Source organism: Microtus pennsylvanicus, chromosome 3 (genome assembly GCF_037038515.1).
Source record: "Microtus pennsylvanicus isolate mMicPen1 chromosome 3, mMicPen1.hap1, whole genome shotgun sequence".
Lineage (NCBI taxonomy): Eukaryota > Metazoa > Chordata > Mammalia > Rodentia > Cricetidae > Microtus > Microtus pennsylvanicus.
In genome coordinates, this window is record NC_134581.1 from 139,941,670 (window position 1) to 139,959,194 (window position 17,525).

Here is a 17,525-nt window from a genome sequence, read left to right on the forward strand (position 1 = left end):
AATGACATGCATAACATGAGGACAGCAGACTTTCTTCATACCCAGCAATGAACCAGTGGCTGGCTTACCTGACTCGTAAAAATGCTGTCTTTATAAAGCTCTATTGTATCTTCATTCATGTTGTCATAGTCCTCTTCCTCTTCGTCTTCATCTTCGTCTTCGTCGTCCATCTCCTCTTCTTCCTCTTCCTCCCCCTCTTCCTCCTCTTCCTTCTCCTCTTTCATTTCCTCCTCTCCTTCCTTCTCCTCCTCCTCTTTTTGCTCCTCTTCCTTCTCCTCCTCTTCCTCCTCCTCTTCTTCTGCCTCTATCCCCTCCTTCTCTTCTTGAGACTTCATGTTTTCTGGTTCCTGGGAGGTCTCTGAGAAAGTCTCTTTCATGCTCCTCATCTCTTCAGTTTCTTGGGTATACTCTTCTTTGGGCTCAGCCATCCCGCCGCTCGGTGGGAACTCGTTGTGCTGGCTCAGTGCCTCTCCGGCCACAACGGGTTCTGATTCTTCCCCCGTTCCTTCCATCTCTTCAGCTAGCTTCTTGGAACCCATGTCTTGGCCTATGCTTTCTTCAGCCTTGCGTAGTTCCACTCTTGTCCTTCGTTTTGTCTTCAGTTTCCTGATTTTCTGCATGAAATGCTTTTCGTGGGTTTCTGTTGGTGAGCAATATTAAAGGATAAGCAGACAGCAACTAGTGTTGCCTGGACTGCCTCCCTCCCACCCACAGAGGTACTGGAGTGACGGCAGGGAGACCCAGGCTCAGGTTATATTACCTGGTTGCCTGAATTTGAAAGTCACTTCCCCAGCCAAATTCTACAAGGAAAAAACACAAGTCACTGTGGATGCAGCAAAGCCTTTCTCCAGAGCACTGCTTCTAAAGCTTCATGACTCTTTAGGTAAAAAGGCTCTGATGTGGGCCGTGACCAGCTTCATTCACTGGGGCAACTGCTAAGGCCTCAGTCCAGGCAAACTTTTTTTCCTAATTCCCAGAAGACTAGCACACCCTCAGGGTAAACAGTAGGCAACAGAATCAGGGCTCCTTCTGACACAGTCTCAGAAATGAACTAGAGAAGCAGGGTGAACTGGCTGCACAGGTGCCCAGGAAGGACAGACAGAATGAGCCTGAGGAACACGATCCTGGGTGAGTTGGTTTGGATGGGGTGGAGCTGGTGAGGAGAACCTGAGGGAAGAGTGGATGGATCTTGGCTTAACTTTAACAGAATTACGTGCTGGTGGTAGATATCAGGGATGGAAAAAAATCATTTATATATATATATATATATATATATATATATATATATATACTTTTCATTTTAAGGTTGGAGCCTATCAATCATGTGTGTGTGAGAGAGAGAGATGGGGGGTCAATGAGAACAATCTTGGGTGTCAGTCTTCACCTTCCACATCAAGACGGAGTCCCCTTAAGTGTTCACTGCAGTCTAGGTCAGGCTAGCTGGCTTCTGAGCTCCTGGGGATCCTCCCGTCTCTGACTCCCATCTCCCCACAGAAGCACTGGCGCTACAGGCGTGGGCTACTGTGCCTGGCTTTGTGTGGGTTCTCGGAATTTGAACTCAGATCTTCACACTTGCCCAGCAAGCACTTTGTCTGTGGAGACATCTACCTAGCCCCCAACCCCTTTAAAACTGAGAAGAGAAGATCTTCGTTCAGGGGCATACCATCTGTCCTTGATACCTGTTCAAAGATCTCACGAATGAAGAAGTGGCGGCTGAGGGTGAAGCTGTAGCAGTTGAGTTCTTTCAGGATGAGCCCTGGGTACTCCATCACTTCTTTGGTCAGGAGGATGTGAAAACATTCATAGCTGGGAGTGAAGATGGGGAACTCTGTGGGGGAACCCTCGCTGGAGCCATGTCCCAGGCCTCCATCGGGCAGCTAGCATTGCAGAGAGCTGCTGGGTGGCTGTGCTTTGCACAGAAGCTGTCCTTGAGCAACTGCAATTATCTTCCTGATCAGACAAGGAGCACAAGCTCTTTGTCGAGAATCTGGGGAGTTTCTCGTTTGTAATGTGGGCTTGCTTTTCCTTTATGGTCCTAACTCTGTCCTCAAACTTAATCTGCATTGTCCCATCAAAGCCCTCGAACATCATCGGGTTGGGAAATGCTATCTGTTTCTCAGGCAGAGTAAACAAGGTTCAGGAGCTTACTTAGGTACCCAAAGATAAACTCCCAGGTCTGTGTGCAGCAGTCAGGCGGAAGGCGAGTCTATTTCTGTGACTGATCCCAACGGAATCAGCTGTACAGAGACATGGAAGTACAATGCAGTTCACAGAGAACTGTATGAATTCTGTATAAAGAACCCAGGCCAGTGGGGAAAAGCTAATCATGAGATGGCTAACATATGACCAAGTATCCTATAAGTAATTATAGTAGTAAATTCTACATGGTCACTTAGAAACTGAAATAGATCTGTAATTACAGAATAACTGCATTCTATAGCTCATCCGTATTTTTAAAACACTATATTGGTATGTATGTACCTATGCACGTAAATGTCCATACTCATACAAAGGCACAGCTGGGTAAGAGTGAGGGGGACATCTCTACTTGCAGAAGTTGACTTCCTGTTCTTTTAACAAAGAGTATACATGTTTACATTTTAAAAGCAGAGCCCAGGTTCTTGGCCTTGATGTTTCTCCCTACAAACTTGCCCCAGTTCTCCCTGGGAAATTCTGTGGGCTCCTGAGCAAAGAGCAATGAATTGTTAATGTTCTCCAGTGTGAAGGACAAGGCTTTTATCTGAGCATGTTGATCACAGCTCTGGTCTCCTGCGCTAGCTGGTGTTCCCTTGACTATGAATCCAGGCTATCACTTCCTGTCTTCTGCGGTCTGGGCAGCCTACCTGGACTTCATGTTCTTCAGAAAATTCCTGGCCTTTTCCATGTGTGTCTTCAATGTCTCTTCTTGGCTTTGCTGTCTCAGTTGGTCTAGAAGCTTATCGAGGTTAACCTCTTGGGCCTGGCAGCCATTCCCGAGACAAGAGAAGCACAGACGAATGTTAGCAACATGCAGATCCCACCTACTTTTCCAGAACTGAGGTTCAGGCCTGTGAGGGGTCTCTGACCACCCTCGCTTTCTCCAGCACATACTTTCAGGCTCTTCTCTGTCCCTGGTATGTTCTTTTGATCCCATACCTCCCTAAGGACCCAGCTCAGAGAAGTCCCTTCAAGGACACTTTTCTAGTGCCACGGCCATGGTCTTTTATTAGGCTTAACTTCCCAGCAAGGTCTGCGTTCCCCCTATATGAACAACTGCATATTAATAATTCAGGAGTTCACTGTGGGGGCAGTGCTCCTGTCTATCACATGTAGACCTTGTGAGCTTTATCACATTGCTTTCATCTTTCAACACTATGGGGAAGAAAGAATTCATTCTCTTTGCCCAGCAGTCAGCCATAGCTCATGAAATTATACTTTGATCATCTTATTCATTTTATCTTATTTATTTACTTAATTCTTTCTTTTGTTTTTCTCTCAAGTGTATGTGTGTGCACACGAGTTCATGCAGGCACACATGCGTGCATGCCTCTGTGTGTGTATGTGTGTGTGTGTGTTTGTGTGCGTGTTTTCAGGCATCTGCACGTGAAGGTCAGAGGTCAGAGGACAGAGGTCCTCGGAAGCCTCTCCCGACTCTTTGTGGGAACCAGGGATTGAACTCAGGTCATTAGGCTTGCATGCAAGTGTCTCTACCTGTTAAACCACCCCACCAGCCCCACATCATTTTATTTTAACCACCCAGGTTATTCCCCCATTCTGCCAGTCTGTCTTTCTGTCTCTCCTTCTTGCACACACTCTTACGGGACAGGCTTGAGTCACAAAACCCATCACAAAGCTCTGCCTAGTTTAAAATTCTTCCTGCTACTCCCATCTTCCCCCAAGACCAAGGCAAGCCTGGGTACCTCCATCCACTCACATTTTGTAATTTAAGAGTTTTACTTTGAGTCTAGGGTCTATTTTCAGTTCATTTTTGTTTATGATGCTTTTGTTCAGGTTTTTGGGGGTTCTTTGTTTTTTGTTTTTTTATCTGAAAGCTGGCAGCTGCGGTCTGGGTCCAGCCCACATCTCCCACAAGATCCCAAGCTTTGCGCACCTGGTTCTCCTGGTGGTGCTTCTGTCGATGCTGCTCTATCCTCTTCTCCAGTTCCAACTCTTGGGACAACAGAACACTCTGGTGCCCCTCCCACAACCTCACAGCCTCCTGGAAGTACCTGAAGAGGTCCAGGCTCTGCGATTCCGTCTGTTTGTTCAAGACTTCGAAGGAACTCTGCCGCAGTATAACACAGAGGTTACCCGAAGGGCAGGCTAGCCCAGACCCCAAGGATAGCCTGTCCACAGGGCCCTGTGTCTTCAAACAGAGAAGTTACTACCTGAGCACCATCCCTCAAAGTCAGCTGTAGGCTCTGTGTTGCTTAGTTGTGTGTCACTTTGACACACACTATAGTCAGCTGGGAAACAAGACTCTCTCTCAGCTGAGATAACGCCTCCAGAAGATTGGCCCATAGTTAAGTCTGATGGACATTTTCTTGAACAATGATTTATGTGGGCAGGACTAGACTACTGTAGATGGTGCAGTTGAGCGCTGGGCAGGTGGTCTGTGCTATATAAGAGAGCAAGCTAAAGCTGGCCTTTAGGAGCCGTAAGCAGTGCTCCCTCACCGCCTCTGTTCCAGCGCCTGTCTCCAGGTTCCCAACCTGCCTGAGTTTCTGTTCCTTTCTTTCAGTGATGGACTGCAATGTGGATGTGTAAACGAAATTGACCCTTTGTTCCCTGAGTTGATTTGATCGCACTGTTTTAGAAATAGAAACCCTAACTAAGACAGGCGCCTGGCCTTCCCTGCATGGGGTGGCAGGACTGGACCCCCTCAGTCTTGGCATCTTTCCCTGGAACAGTCTGTCTCTTAGCATCTGGGTACAATTCCACACCTGCTGTTAAAATCTCACATACGACTTCACCTTTTAAAAGCTGTATGTCAGAGACTGGAAAGATGGCTCAGTGGTTAAGAGCACTTGGCCCTCTTTCAGAAGACCCGGGTTAGGCTCCCAGCAGCCACTTGTTGACTTGCAACCATTCATAGCTCTTAGTTCTCTGATGCCTTCATACATGCTGCACATACATGCCTGCAGGCAAAGCATTCATACCTAAAATAAAATACATCTAAAACCTTTTGGAAATCCCTACATGTTAGGAGTGGAGAGAGTTCACTGGCAGAGAGCTTTCTTAGCAGACGTGAGGACTTGAGTTTGATGGGCTGCACCACACAGAGAAGAAACAAAATGCATGGGTTGTATGCCCTCATCTGGGGCAGAGACTAGTAGACTAGACTGCTGGGTAAATTCAGCCCTCCATCTATTTTTGTTTGAACGTGTGAACTAAGCACAGAGTCTCCAATTTTTGAACGGTGTTAAAACAAATCAAAAGTAGCGGGGGAAAAAGATAACATGAAAATTAAACAAACTTCAAATCCTGGCCTCTAATAAAAGTGTGGGAACACATCCATACGCTTTGTTTCTCCATTGCTTAGGTTGATAGATGTGACAAGGGGTGACAGACACCTGTGTCCCACAGAGCCTAACACATGCTATCTGGCCCTTCACAGAAAGGGTGTGCTGACTTTGGAGCACAAATCTCTTGGGACTGAGAGTTCCTTGCCTTCCCCAACCTGTAACACAAGGCCCAGCAGTGGCTCTTGTACACTCATGGCCTAAGTGACTTTCCCAAGCCTAAGCAGCCCTGATTTCAGGCTGGTTTCTAGGACCCAGGGGATGATCCGGGGTGGTTAGTATAGGAGACCTGTGAAGGAAGCGACTGGTGAGGGCCAGAGAGTGGACACACCAGGATACCCTAGACTTCTAGGATTTGCAGAGATGTGCCCCACCTCAAGGGTCCCTAGCACCCCTGTACATACATCCAGGAGCTCCAGCTTCTTCTCCACCTTGCTCTGGAACTCCCCCACCACCATGAAGAAGGCTGGGTTCACCAGGCTCTCTGCTTCTGCTTCAGAGAAAGCTTTCCAGTCCAGCAGCTGCTTCTGCAAAGTGGGAGGAGAGCAAGGCAGAGCCTGGCTGCTTCAGGGCCCCCACAGGGCTGCAAGCGGCTCTCTGACTCCCTTTGGCTCTGCTCCTGGGTAGGTAGGTGCAGAACAGAGCTGGCTTCTAATCTCCGGGTGTCTGGAGAACAGGAGGACTCTCTGAGAGTGGGATGTAATTCCTGGGGCTCAGAACTTTTCAAAATACCTAGGCTTTTCATTTAGATACTTTTACCAAGCAGGTAGGGAGGGGCTGTTTGACAAACTATTTCCCAGATTCCAGAAACATCTGCTACTGTCCTGGACAGGTTGAGAATAAACACGCTACTTTATCCTGCCCAGGGTCAGTCAGGTAGAAGGGCCCTGAACACCCAACGGCCAGTGAGCACCTGGCCTCACAGGAAGAAAGAAAAGCCTCAATCGAGATTGATGGGTAAGGGGCAGGCAGAGAAGGCTGGGAGAGAGGGGGCATCAGGTCCTGCACACAGCTCCTCTCCCCAGGCCTGCAGAAAGAGAACCCTACCTTACAATCCTGCACATGGGCCAGGCACTCCTGCCAGATCTTCTCATACAGGAAGCGGACCAGAGTCATGCAGTCCATGTGGTAGTTGTCTCCAGGGGTAGAAAAGGAAACAGGTCAAAGGTCAGATGCTCTCCCAAGAGGAAAGGGAACGTTAGAAGGAGAGTTGGTCCCTCAGCAAAGAGCTTCCACTTCAAAGATTGCTTGGAAGGTAGGGGCTGGTGTCTCCCTTCTCAGAGAGTTCCTAACACCCCAAGAGGATGACCTCATAGGAAGAGCTCATCTCTCGCAGAAGCTTCAGGCTCAGAGGGTCTTCTGGGACACAAAGACAATGGTGCATGTGAGCATTTTGCATCTGAAAGGTACATTGCAAGCTCCGGATTTGGACACGTGTTTGCCAGCTGGTAGCACTATTTTTGAAAGGCTTTGGAACCTTCAGGAGGTGACACCTTGCTGACCGAAGCAGGTGGTGGACTTTTTAAATTTTCAGCCTTGCTCCTGGCTCAAGTGCCCTCCCCACTCACTCCCTGGGCTGCTGTGATGACTAGCTTGCAGCCACGCCTTTGAAATCCTCTAAACCCACGAGCCAAAACAGATCTTGGCTGTCTTTGTCTCCTCAGCAAGCATCGTTCACAGTAATATGAGTGATCAGTGCACGCACTGGGCTGTGGTGAGCCTCAGTGATAGGAGGCAATAGTAAGGCTTGGCACACTTGGCACACCACAAAATGGTGGAGCCAATATTTCCAGCTTTGTGTCACACCGTTTCCGCTGCAGTGAGCAGACAGCCAGAGAGGGAGAGGAGACCCGTGAGGGTGACCACGTTCTGAACGTATTTCCCAGCCAGGCAGCTGGGCTGTGGGCTGTGAGCTAACACTCTTACTGGGGACTGTTCTCAACAGTTACCACTTGTGGCTCAGCCTTCTGGCTGGGAGCTAGGGACTGAACTGAGTAGACATTAATTCACAAGGTTGGGGCCATGATCAGTCCTGTTCAGATCTCAACAGAGGAGGACACTGAGGCCATGAGATGCCTCGGCTTCCCCATGGTCATGCATCAGGATGCAGCAGGATTGGGCCTTAATCCAATACCCCCAACTGTAAGACTCTTGGGACATGGCCATTTTGCCCATCCTGAGAGTTAAGCAGAGACTCTATATCTCCGTCTCCATGCTTGGGTCAGGGGTCAGATGTCAAGGGTCAGAATTTGTGGCTAGCATGGCTGTGGACTGGGCAGTGAGTAGTGGAGGGGGTCTTCAGGGCTCACTCATCCTAAAGTCCCAGGATGGAGGGGCCACCACTCCTGAGACGCATGACTGGAGAGCTGACTATAGCAAGCTACTACTTGGACAGAGTTCTGGAAAGTTCTGAAAATCTCAGACATTGCTTACCAAGCTGCCTGTTCAGGGCAGTGAGAGAATCATACCACTCGGTCAGCTGGCTTTTGTTATAGTTTGGGGGGAGAAGGTTGCTGGGGAAAGAAGAGATGACAGGTAAGTCTTGCTTTCACTGAACTTGCCAAAAGGGCCTGCATATTAAACATCCTGCCAATAAAATACTGAAGAAGCTAAAGAGTCTGCTGGGATCCCCTGGTGCCCCAAACAATCCTTTAAAAAAGGCCTTTGTTATTCACAAGGTTGCTATCAGAAAGACCCTGAATGGAGCCTTCTACACAGCAGCCTCCCAGTGTTATGGCTTCTATCCACTCTCCAAAATGCCTCAGGATGAGGGCCAAAGCTGTAGGAGCCACTTCTTACCAGCCTCCTCTTCCCCACTCCTCCCTCCTCCCCCATCCCTGGTCACTGCTTCCTAGTGAGGACCAATGTAAACTTTCCATAGAAAATGGACTGTGACCTTCCTTGGCCATTAGGGCCGTGGTGACCAGTCAAGCCCTCAAGCACAAGGAGGTGGCCTGGTATGGATGAGTTCCAGGTGAAGATCTAGCCACATGGCCTCCCTACTGGACACCCAAATGTGCTGACCCAGTGGTCCTTCCTACACACCACAGCAGATGGTGCAGAGGTGGCCATACCAGATGGTGCAGAGGTGATCCAGCCTCACTTTTTGAAGGATCTGCTGGTTCTTCAGCATTTCTTCCAGCTCTTTCTGTACAGCTGGGGGTTCTTGGATATTCTCGCTAGCCATGAACTCACTGGACAGCCAGACCCCGCATCACAGAGGGGAGAAGTGGGAAGGAGCCTCAGACAAGAACACTTTGTGTCCCATAACCCTGGTGCACACCACCCAGGCCGTAATGACCGCCCCTTCAGATCCCGTGACCTGGAACAAGATCCTCTCTTCCACTCTGAGCCTTGGACTATAACGTGGAGCTAATCCTCATTGGGAACTTGTGAGGACGCAGGAAGATGACAGACAAAGCCCTGAGCCCCATGCCCCTTGCAATATGGAATGTGTTCAGGAAGTCAGCTGTGGCCATTGCTACTGCTATCTGTTGACTTTTGTAACAGTCCCAATCCAGGCCCAGCAGGCTCTGTTTAAAGAGTGTTCCACTGGGGCATCACCGAGACCCCTCTACAGGGCTATTAAGGTGCCTGTCGTGTGGCGGAGGCAGACTTGGCATCAAGGTCACATGGAAGGGCAACGTTGAGTCTCAGCACACAGTGCAGAGGTGGGTCCTCTCCTCCCCCTTTCTCCCACAGAGGAAACGGGCACCTGACAGATATCTATCCTTCCAGGCCCAGGCCCTAGGTTATAATTCATACGGAAGAATGGAAATGTATAGACCATTACATAAACATGTTCCGATAATTCACACTGAGCACAGAGAATAGCTGTGAAATAGTGTCCATGGACAATGCAATCTAAAATGGTGTGGACTCTGTGGATCTAAAAGTTCCAAAGTCTTAGGGGTACCTCTCCTTCTAGGAAGGATCAGTGATGACTCTTAATTTCTTCTTCAATGCCTTTATCTATTTCTAACTTTAAATACAGGGACATAGAAAACAACAGCATTTTTAAATAATGATGAAGGGGACAGGAAACAGCAGCCGATGGCTGGAGGGAGTTATGGGTGGGAGGATGGACAGGGATGGCAGGGGTGTCACCGCTGACCTGAAACTCTGCTGCAGGGCCTCTCTCTTGAGAGCCTTCCAGGTGTCCACCAAGCCCTGCCAGCGGTGGCGGTTGTCAAGCTCCTGCTGCAGGGTGGCCTCAGTCAGGTTGACCAACAGCTGGGCGATGGCCCTCCGGTTGCCCAGCAGAGCCTGGTTCATGGCCTGTGGCCAGAGGTGGGTAGGGCTTTAGACACGGCAGTTCTCCGGGCAGAGCAAGGCTCGGTAAGATGGGACAGGGGAGGAGTTAGGAGGGGTTAAGCCAGGGCTAAGTGAGGCTGTGGTGGGAGGTGAGGAATGCTGGTGGTACAGACAAGGCAGCAGCTGCAAACCACAAGAGTAGGAACCCCAACCCAGAAATGCAGCTGCACTGGGTCCCTGCTTAAAAATGGAGGGAGGTGGCGCTCAATTGACTGTCTGCTGCCTTTATATAAATTTGTTTCAAAATCAGAGCCCAGCCATGTGCGACAGCTTTGAGAACCAGACCCAGTGATGGGCTGAATCCAGATCCAGACCTGGTCCTCCCAGGACTGCTCATCTGCATGTCCCTGGCACAGGATGGGAACGGCCTCTTATCGCACAGTACGACTCTGCTCTTTGCCCTGTACCAGTCAGTGTTCCCCCTTCCCGCCCCTGGCTAAAATGAGAGCAGCTTCCCCCTCACAGCTCCCAGCCCACCACATAAGCAAACCTCCGTGCTTCGCATTTCCCAAGTCTTCTAGCTAGCTGAAGGCCCAGCCCGGCTCAGAGGGAAGAAATTCCGGCACAGTTTTCTAGTGGGGCCCGAGACTTTGTGCCAGCAAGAGTAGTGTTGCTGGGGCCTAAGCGAGTATTTCTTCCCCTGCAGATCCACTGCAGGGCTGTGTGGGCGGGGCCACAGTAGAGGAGTTGGGGAAACTTGACAAGACAAATGCACACAGTAGGAGTAGCACGGGCCAGGTGGCAACAGGGAGGCCAGGAGGCACCAGGAAGGATGCACTGAGTCACAGCCCAGACTGGAGTCTCCAGAGACACGCGAAGTCTAAATTTTAGGATGGAAGTTACTGTGCTAAGTGAGACGACCCACACTCAGAAAGACCAGTATTATAATATTCTCTCTCATACGTGGCCCTCACTTTTAATGTTTGTGTGTGTTTGTTTGATGCACAGGTATGGGGGTGAGTGTAGGTATCAATTATGCAACTAGAAAGAGGACAGTGAGGGGAGAAAAGGAGATGCCAAGGAAAGGGGAGTAGCAGAGTAGCTGACATGAAAACAGAACGGAGGCTAATGGGATGGTGGGGGGCACAAGGCAGTGACGGCACAAACCGTGTTTTAAAACACCATAACCAAGCATGGTTTGTATGCTAAGTTAAAATTAGACTTAGGGGCTGGAGAGCTGGCTCAGCGGTTAAGAGTGCTATTGCTCCTCCAGAAGACTCGGTTCGGTTCCCACTCATGTTGGGTGGCTCACCACTTGTAACTCCAGCTCAGGGGATCCTGTGCCCTTTGTCAGCTCTGCAAATATTCACATACATGTGGCACATGCACACGGAGAGACACACATATACACAGAGAGACAACACATGAAGAGACACACATATACACATGGAGAAACATATACACACAGAGAGGCACACATATACATACAGAGACACACATAAACACATAGAGAGACATATACATATACACAGACACACACACATATACATACAGAGACATATACATATACACACAGAGACACGCGTATATACACAGACACATATATACATACAGAGAGACATACACACAGAGAAACATACACATCTACACACAGAGAAGCATGCACATATACACACAGAGACACATACATACAGAGAGACATACACACAGAGAAACGTACAAATATACACACAGAGACACATATACATACAGAGACATATACATATACACACAGAGACACACGTATATACACAGACACATATATACATACAGAGAGACATACACACAGAGAAACATACACATCTACACACAGAGAAGCATGCACATATACACACAGAGACACATATACATACAGAGAGACATACATATACACACAGAGAGACATACACATCTACACACAAAGAAGCATACACATACACACACAGAGAAACACAAATATAAGCATAGAGAGACATGCACATATACATAAATTTAAAAATAAATATCTCTTTAAGAATACAGTTTTAAAGTAAGAATGACCATTACTGTCAAGACCTCTGCTGTCACCCTCCAAACATGTCCTGGCAGGGAGCACTGCTATCCCAATTGAAGACCTAAGGAAAGCTAGGTCTGCACAATGCACCCTTGCAGTCCAAGCAAGAGTCCTTTCACACAGCAGAAGAGTCAGGCTTTACTCTGGAGACCTCATGAACAACCTTGAATTTCTTACTTCCCATCATCACAGACAGTGGTGGGAGAAACTGGGAGTAAAGAGACAGAGCCAAGAGGCAGGGGTGGGGCAGCCACAGGTACCACCAACAGGTAGGAGAGGCAGGAAGAATAAGGAAGCCAGAGCAGGTGGGACTGGCAAGGGTGGGAAACCCTGGGACACTGAAAGGTCTAAGACAACAACCCCAGAGTGTAGTGCCCATTGTACTACACACACAGTAGTTGGGACATGGCCCAGTAAGTGATGGCTGAGTGTGGGCATGCAGCTATACCACAGGAAACCGTGAAAGCATTCCACATGGCTGCTTTGAAATTTTGCTTGGTTCCTAACCAGAGAAGCCTACTTAGGGACACCACAGATGTGTCCTGCATTCCTGAGACACTAGGTACAGGATACCCTAGGCTACATTCCTCCCCACCATAGACCACCACTCACCATGGCTTCTTTATTTATCAGCCTGTATACATCAGGCTGCAGGAGGTAGGTGGTTTTCTCTATGATGTCAACATATCTCTTCAATACTTCCTTTAGCTAGAGAGGAGAAGGCACCCCTGTGAGTGACTCTCAGTTCCTAGAGCACTAACAGGAAAAAGAAAGCAGCCCCGCAATCCTTCTAAAGAAAGGAGCCTACATGCAGCCCACTTGCCTTGTCGGCTCGAGAGACCTCCAGGGCCAACAGATCTTGATCTAACTCCTTAATCTCCTGCTTCTGCTGTGTGAATCTCTCAGCCGCCTTCTCCCAAAGCTCCAGTAGTGTCTGCACAGGGGAACTGGGTCAGTCCAGGGGCTCCTAGAGAGGTAGGAAGGTCAGGCACAGCCACCTGGGACCCCTACCTCAATAGTGTAGTTCTCAAGGTCCGGTTCACTTTCAACTTTTTTGAAGAGCTGGTCAACATCCTCATCGGACTGCGACATCTTTTTCAAAAGAAGCTCCCCTTTCTCCAGGATGAGAGGTTCCATCTCCTGCAATAGACCAGGAGGCTGAGGGTTAGGGTATTAACACCCCAGATACAAAGTGGTCCTCCCTGTGATGGGAGGTACCCCAACACGTCTCAAGAAGGATTATGTAGACCTGGGGATTTGAAGCTTGCTAAGGAACCAGAGGACCAGGGCACCCTGCAGGATACCAGGCACAGAGCCTGTGTGGCTTGGGTTGCCACTTGATTCTCCCCCTCAGCAGCTGAAGGAGGGGCTGCCATCAGACCAGTCTGTCAGCTCCCAAAGAAACTCAGGACAAATGCCTAACCATGGCCCTCTTACTGTACCAAAGTGTCTACTTGGCCTCTAGGCTCCTCAGTACCTGTGGCTCTTCTCAACACTTCTCACCACGCCCCATCCCACCCTTCTCAAGGCCTGAGCTTCGCTTCCCTTCCCTCACTTCTCTTTCCTAGAGAACCCTGCCATTTTGGCCATCTTCCCTCTTGGTATTCCTTTCTTGGCTCCCTCTCTTGGTCCTCTCTCCTTTTTGTTCTCTCTCCTCTTTCTCTCTCTCACTCCCCTCCCTTCCTCTCATGACCCTATTCAGTCCGGATGCCTCTGGCTGTACCCTCTTTCATATCTACAATAAAATCCTTCTCCTCAACCATGCCTAGGAGTGGTCATGCACGTCCTCATGTCATTGAGAGCCTGGAACTGGTATTCAACAGTCAATAAGGGAGTAAATGAAAAAAAAAAAAAAACAAGTTTACTTTGGATATGAAAGCCAAGGCTAATGACAGTGGAGACGCAGTGACAGTAGGGTTGGCATCTAGTTTGGACATAATGATGACAAGACTGGAGTCTGCCCTTAGTGCTGTGGACACACAGCCAGTTGTTGGGACTCAAGACAGAGAGTCAGAGAAGAGAGAACTGAGAGATGCAGGCTTGCGTCTCAGAGAGGAGCATGGAAGGAATAAATGTTCTCAGTGGCCGGGCGGTGGTGGCACACGCCTTTAATCCCAGCACTTGGGAGGCAGAGGCAGGCAGATATCTGTGAGTTCGAGGCCAGCCTGGTCTACAAGAGCTAGTTCCAGGACAGGAACCAAAAAAGCCACGGAGAAACCCTGTCTCAAAAAAAAAAAAATTTCATAAATGTTCTCAGTGTAGTTAGAGATGAGGTCTAGAAAGGGACAGGAGCAAAGGGTGGGGAAATATGGAAGAATCTGTGGTGATTTGAATGCCCCCCAGAGCCTCAGGCATTCGAACACTTGATCTCCAGTTGGTGGCGCTGTTTGTGGAGGTTTAGGAGGTGTAGCCTTGTTGGAGGAAGTGTGTCACTGAACACAGGCCTTGAGACCCTACTTCCTGCTTGCTCTCTCAGCTTTGTGCTTGTATTTGAAGGCGTGAGCTCTCGGCTTCCTGCCACCATGCCTGCCACTTGCCTCGCACCAGGCTTCCGGATGCCTCTGGCTACTCTCCTTCATATCTACAATAAAATCCTTCTCCTCAACCATGCCTAGGAGTGGTCACGCACCCCCTCATGTCACTGAGAGCCCGGAACTGGTATTCCACCATGCCTGCCACTTGCCTCGCACCAGGCTTCCTCACTGTAATGGAGTCAGCCCTCTGGAACCATAAGTCATCTTGGTCATGTGTTTTATCACAGCAGCAGCAAGATAACTAATACAGACCCCACACAGGCCAAACTGTCTGGGCTGCATCCGTAGATACCTCTGCCTCTCCATCAGCAAGACTGGCAGCAGGTAAAGGCTGCACTTTGGAGCCAGACGAACTTAGTTCGGATTTGGCCCCTTTCGTACCTGTTCTGGTAAGACTCTGGACCTCTCTGCAAGATGAGGTAAGAGTCTCTAGCTTCCTTAGGGGGGATTCTCTGAGAGTGAAGGGAGCCTGCACTTAGGACATCCCTGTAACAAGCCCCTTGAACACGTCCTCTGTGATTCCATCCTTTGTTTTGGTGTGACATCGAGGACCACCCAGGGAGAGAGGAGGAGAAGGAAGATTGAGGACAATGAAATCACACCTCCCCACCCAGGGAAAGCCACAGAACAGAAGAGAGGGGAGCAGGGCCTCACCACCCCGATCTGCTCAATCTCCTCCTGAAAGCTCGTCAGTGCACTCAGGTACTTCCTCTTCTTGAATTCTTCTTGCGCTTGGAGGATGATGGAGCGCCTCTTCTCAGAAACTGCAGGGCCACAACAGAGCTGATGAGCCTGCCGGCAGAGAACAGGGCTCCCAGGGAGGCCAGCATGGCAGAGAGTCACAGCATGCAGGCCTGAGGTCAGAACGCAGACCCCAAAGCCAGGCCAGCGTGGCAGAGACTTAAGGAAAAGATGAGGATGACCCTGAGTGCTACAGGGAACAAGGCTCAGACTCACAGGCGAGGGTGAGGGTGAGGGTGGGGATATCGCGCAGCAATTGAGCACCTGCCTACAGGCTTGAGGGCCCTGGGTTCAACCCTTTGTACCACAAGTAAGTAAACAGACAGCAAAATTCCCAAATGGTGTCTACAAAATGAGAGTGATTGTAGTTTTCTTTAAAACAGTTTCAGCCAAATGTGGATGGCACATACCTGCAATCCCACCACTAAAAAAGACAAGAAGATCTGAAACTTTGGGCCGGCCTAGCCTACTTAGTGGAACTGTGTTAAAAACAAACAAAACAACAACAACAAAAGTTTTATAGATACAAATACACAGGCTTTTTTGATTTAAGGGAGTTCCGACCTGGTAAAATAATTATGAAGAGAAAATACTGTAAGCTGAAAATACATTTAATTATACCTAATCTAGTGAGCATCAAACCTTAGTCCAGTCCACCATGCAGAATGCTCCCATTAGTCTACAACTGAGCAAAGATCATCTAATATAAGCCTGTTTTGTGACAGAGTGTTGACTGAGCTGAAATCTGTATTGAAAGTGAAAAGGAGAATAGCTTATGGGTATGCTTTTGTGCCACTGTGAGGTCGACAGAAGGCAAGAGAAAGCCAGTAGTGACATGCACCCTTAATCCCAGCACTCAGGAGGCAGAGGCAGGTGAATCACATCTGTGAGTTCCAGGCCAGCCTGATCAGCGTAGGGAATTCCAGTACAGCCAGAACTACATAACAAGGAGACCCAGTCTCAAACAAAACAAAAAACAAGCAAGCAAGAAGGAAATACAGTAAGGTGAGCCACTGTTAGCCAGAGAGGGACCATTTACAGCAATGTTAGCCAACACTAGTGTTTGCTTACCATGTGGTAGCATCCTTCTATTGCACCCAAGGACCAACCCAGGAAATTGAGGCTGTGCTGTTACTCGCCTTCTGTAATGTGCACAGCTCGGCTTGGTGACCAAAGAACTAAGTCACGGGCAGCTAAGCAGGATGTGAACCGGAACCCTCAGCCTCTAGCCCTCTCACCTGCTCTGTTTATCCAGGAAGCTGGATGTTGGCTGCCACCTGGGGTAGTGGGGCTGGGCTCTCAACAGAAGGGCATGACTGCCAACAGGCAATTGTACCTTCTGTTTTTCTAATCGTGAAGACACAGGGCACCCACATGCCATGTGACAAGTGACACATGTAGTGAGAAGTGAAAACATGGCTTGAGAAGCCACACCACACCCCGTAGTGAGCTGTCTGTCCTTCCTAGGAATCGCCCACCGTGCAGCAGCCACTGGCTGTCGCTCCTGGGGGGAGTGCCCAAAAGACATCCTCTGGGAAACTGAACAGAGGACCCCAGTGAGGGCAGCAGGAGCCCCTGAAGTAGAACCACAGCAGATCCTGCCATCTGGAAACTTCCCTGCCTGGGACAGGTCTGGGGCTGAAGGGCAGGAGGCTCACCAATGTTGTCCATGAGGCCCTGCACCTCTCGGACAGCAATCATGTCCTCTGTCTCTCGCATCTTTTCCCTCCTGGCTTGTTCCTTCTCCCTGAGGAAACAAGTGGGCAAGAGTTAGCCCTGACCCCACCCCCACCCAGCACGGCACAGGCATTGGTGACCGCCCAGGCTGCCTCCTATTCCAGAGAGCCCTGGAGGCAATGTCCAGGCTCCCAACCAGTGCTGCTGACCCCAACCAAGCAGTCCCTGAGGGTCCCTGGATGGAGAGTTAGGTGCCTGCTTCAGACACAAGCTGTAAAGCCCTTACCTGGCCAGTAGAGGTCAGGAGCTGGAACCATTGGAAACTAAGGATCACAAAGATGAACAGCCCAATAAAGAATAAACAAGCAAACAAATAAATTAATAAAGCTGTGGTTTGAATGAGACTGGCTCCCAGAGGCTCACATATTTGAATGCTTGGTGGAATTGTTTCCGAAGGACTAGGAGGTATGACCTTACTGGAGGAAGCACGTCACTGGGGATAAGTGTTGAGGTTTCAAAAGTCCATGCCATTCCCAGTTAGTGATCCCCACCTCTCCTCTCTCTCTCTCTCTCTCTCTCTCTCTCTCTCTCTCTCTCTCTCTCTCTCTCTCTCTCTCTCATGCTTGTGGCTCAGATGGAAGCTCTCAGCTACTGCCCCAGCACCATGTCTGCCTGCTGCCATGCTCTCCACCATGATGGCCGTGGACTCTAACCCTCTGGAACTGTAACCAAGACACCTATGAGGCA

General features: G+C 49.4%; 1 protein-coding gene across 1 annotated transcript in view; it reads right to left on the minus strand.

Annotated features, from left to right (window-relative positions):
• Window positions 1-17,525, minus strand: part of Ccdc180 (coiled-coil domain containing 180) — a 50,515-nt gene that overhangs the window by 28,741 nt on the left and 4,249 nt on the right. The window contains exons 3-17 of the mRNA XM_075968062.1: window positions 16,760-16,848; window positions 15,015-15,124; window positions 12,838-12,966; window positions 12,650-12,760; window positions 12,439-12,534; window positions 9,616-9,779; window positions 8,576-8,695; window positions 7,935-8,014; window positions 6,549-6,637; window positions 5,906-6,028; window positions 4,091-4,264; window positions 2,844-2,959; window positions 1,680-1,806; window positions 761-800; window positions 69-640 (exon numbers count right to left, since the gene is read on the minus strand). Coding sequence (XP_075824177.1) covers window positions 69-640; window positions 761-800; window positions 1,680-1,806; window positions 2,844-2,959; window positions 4,091-4,264; window positions 5,906-6,028; window positions 6,549-6,637; window positions 7,935-8,014; window positions 8,576-8,695; window positions 9,616-9,779; window positions 12,439-12,534; window positions 12,650-12,760; window positions 12,838-12,966; window positions 15,015-15,124; window positions 16,760-16,848 — 2,140 coding nt within the window. The remainder of the gene's footprint in view (window positions 1-68; window positions 641-760; window positions 801-1,679; window positions 1,807-2,843; window positions 2,960-4,090; window positions 4,265-5,905; window positions 6,029-6,548; window positions 6,638-7,934; window positions 8,015-8,575; window positions 8,696-9,615; window positions 9,780-12,438; window positions 12,535-12,649; window positions 12,761-12,837; window positions 12,967-15,014; window positions 15,125-16,759; window positions 16,849-17,525) is intronic.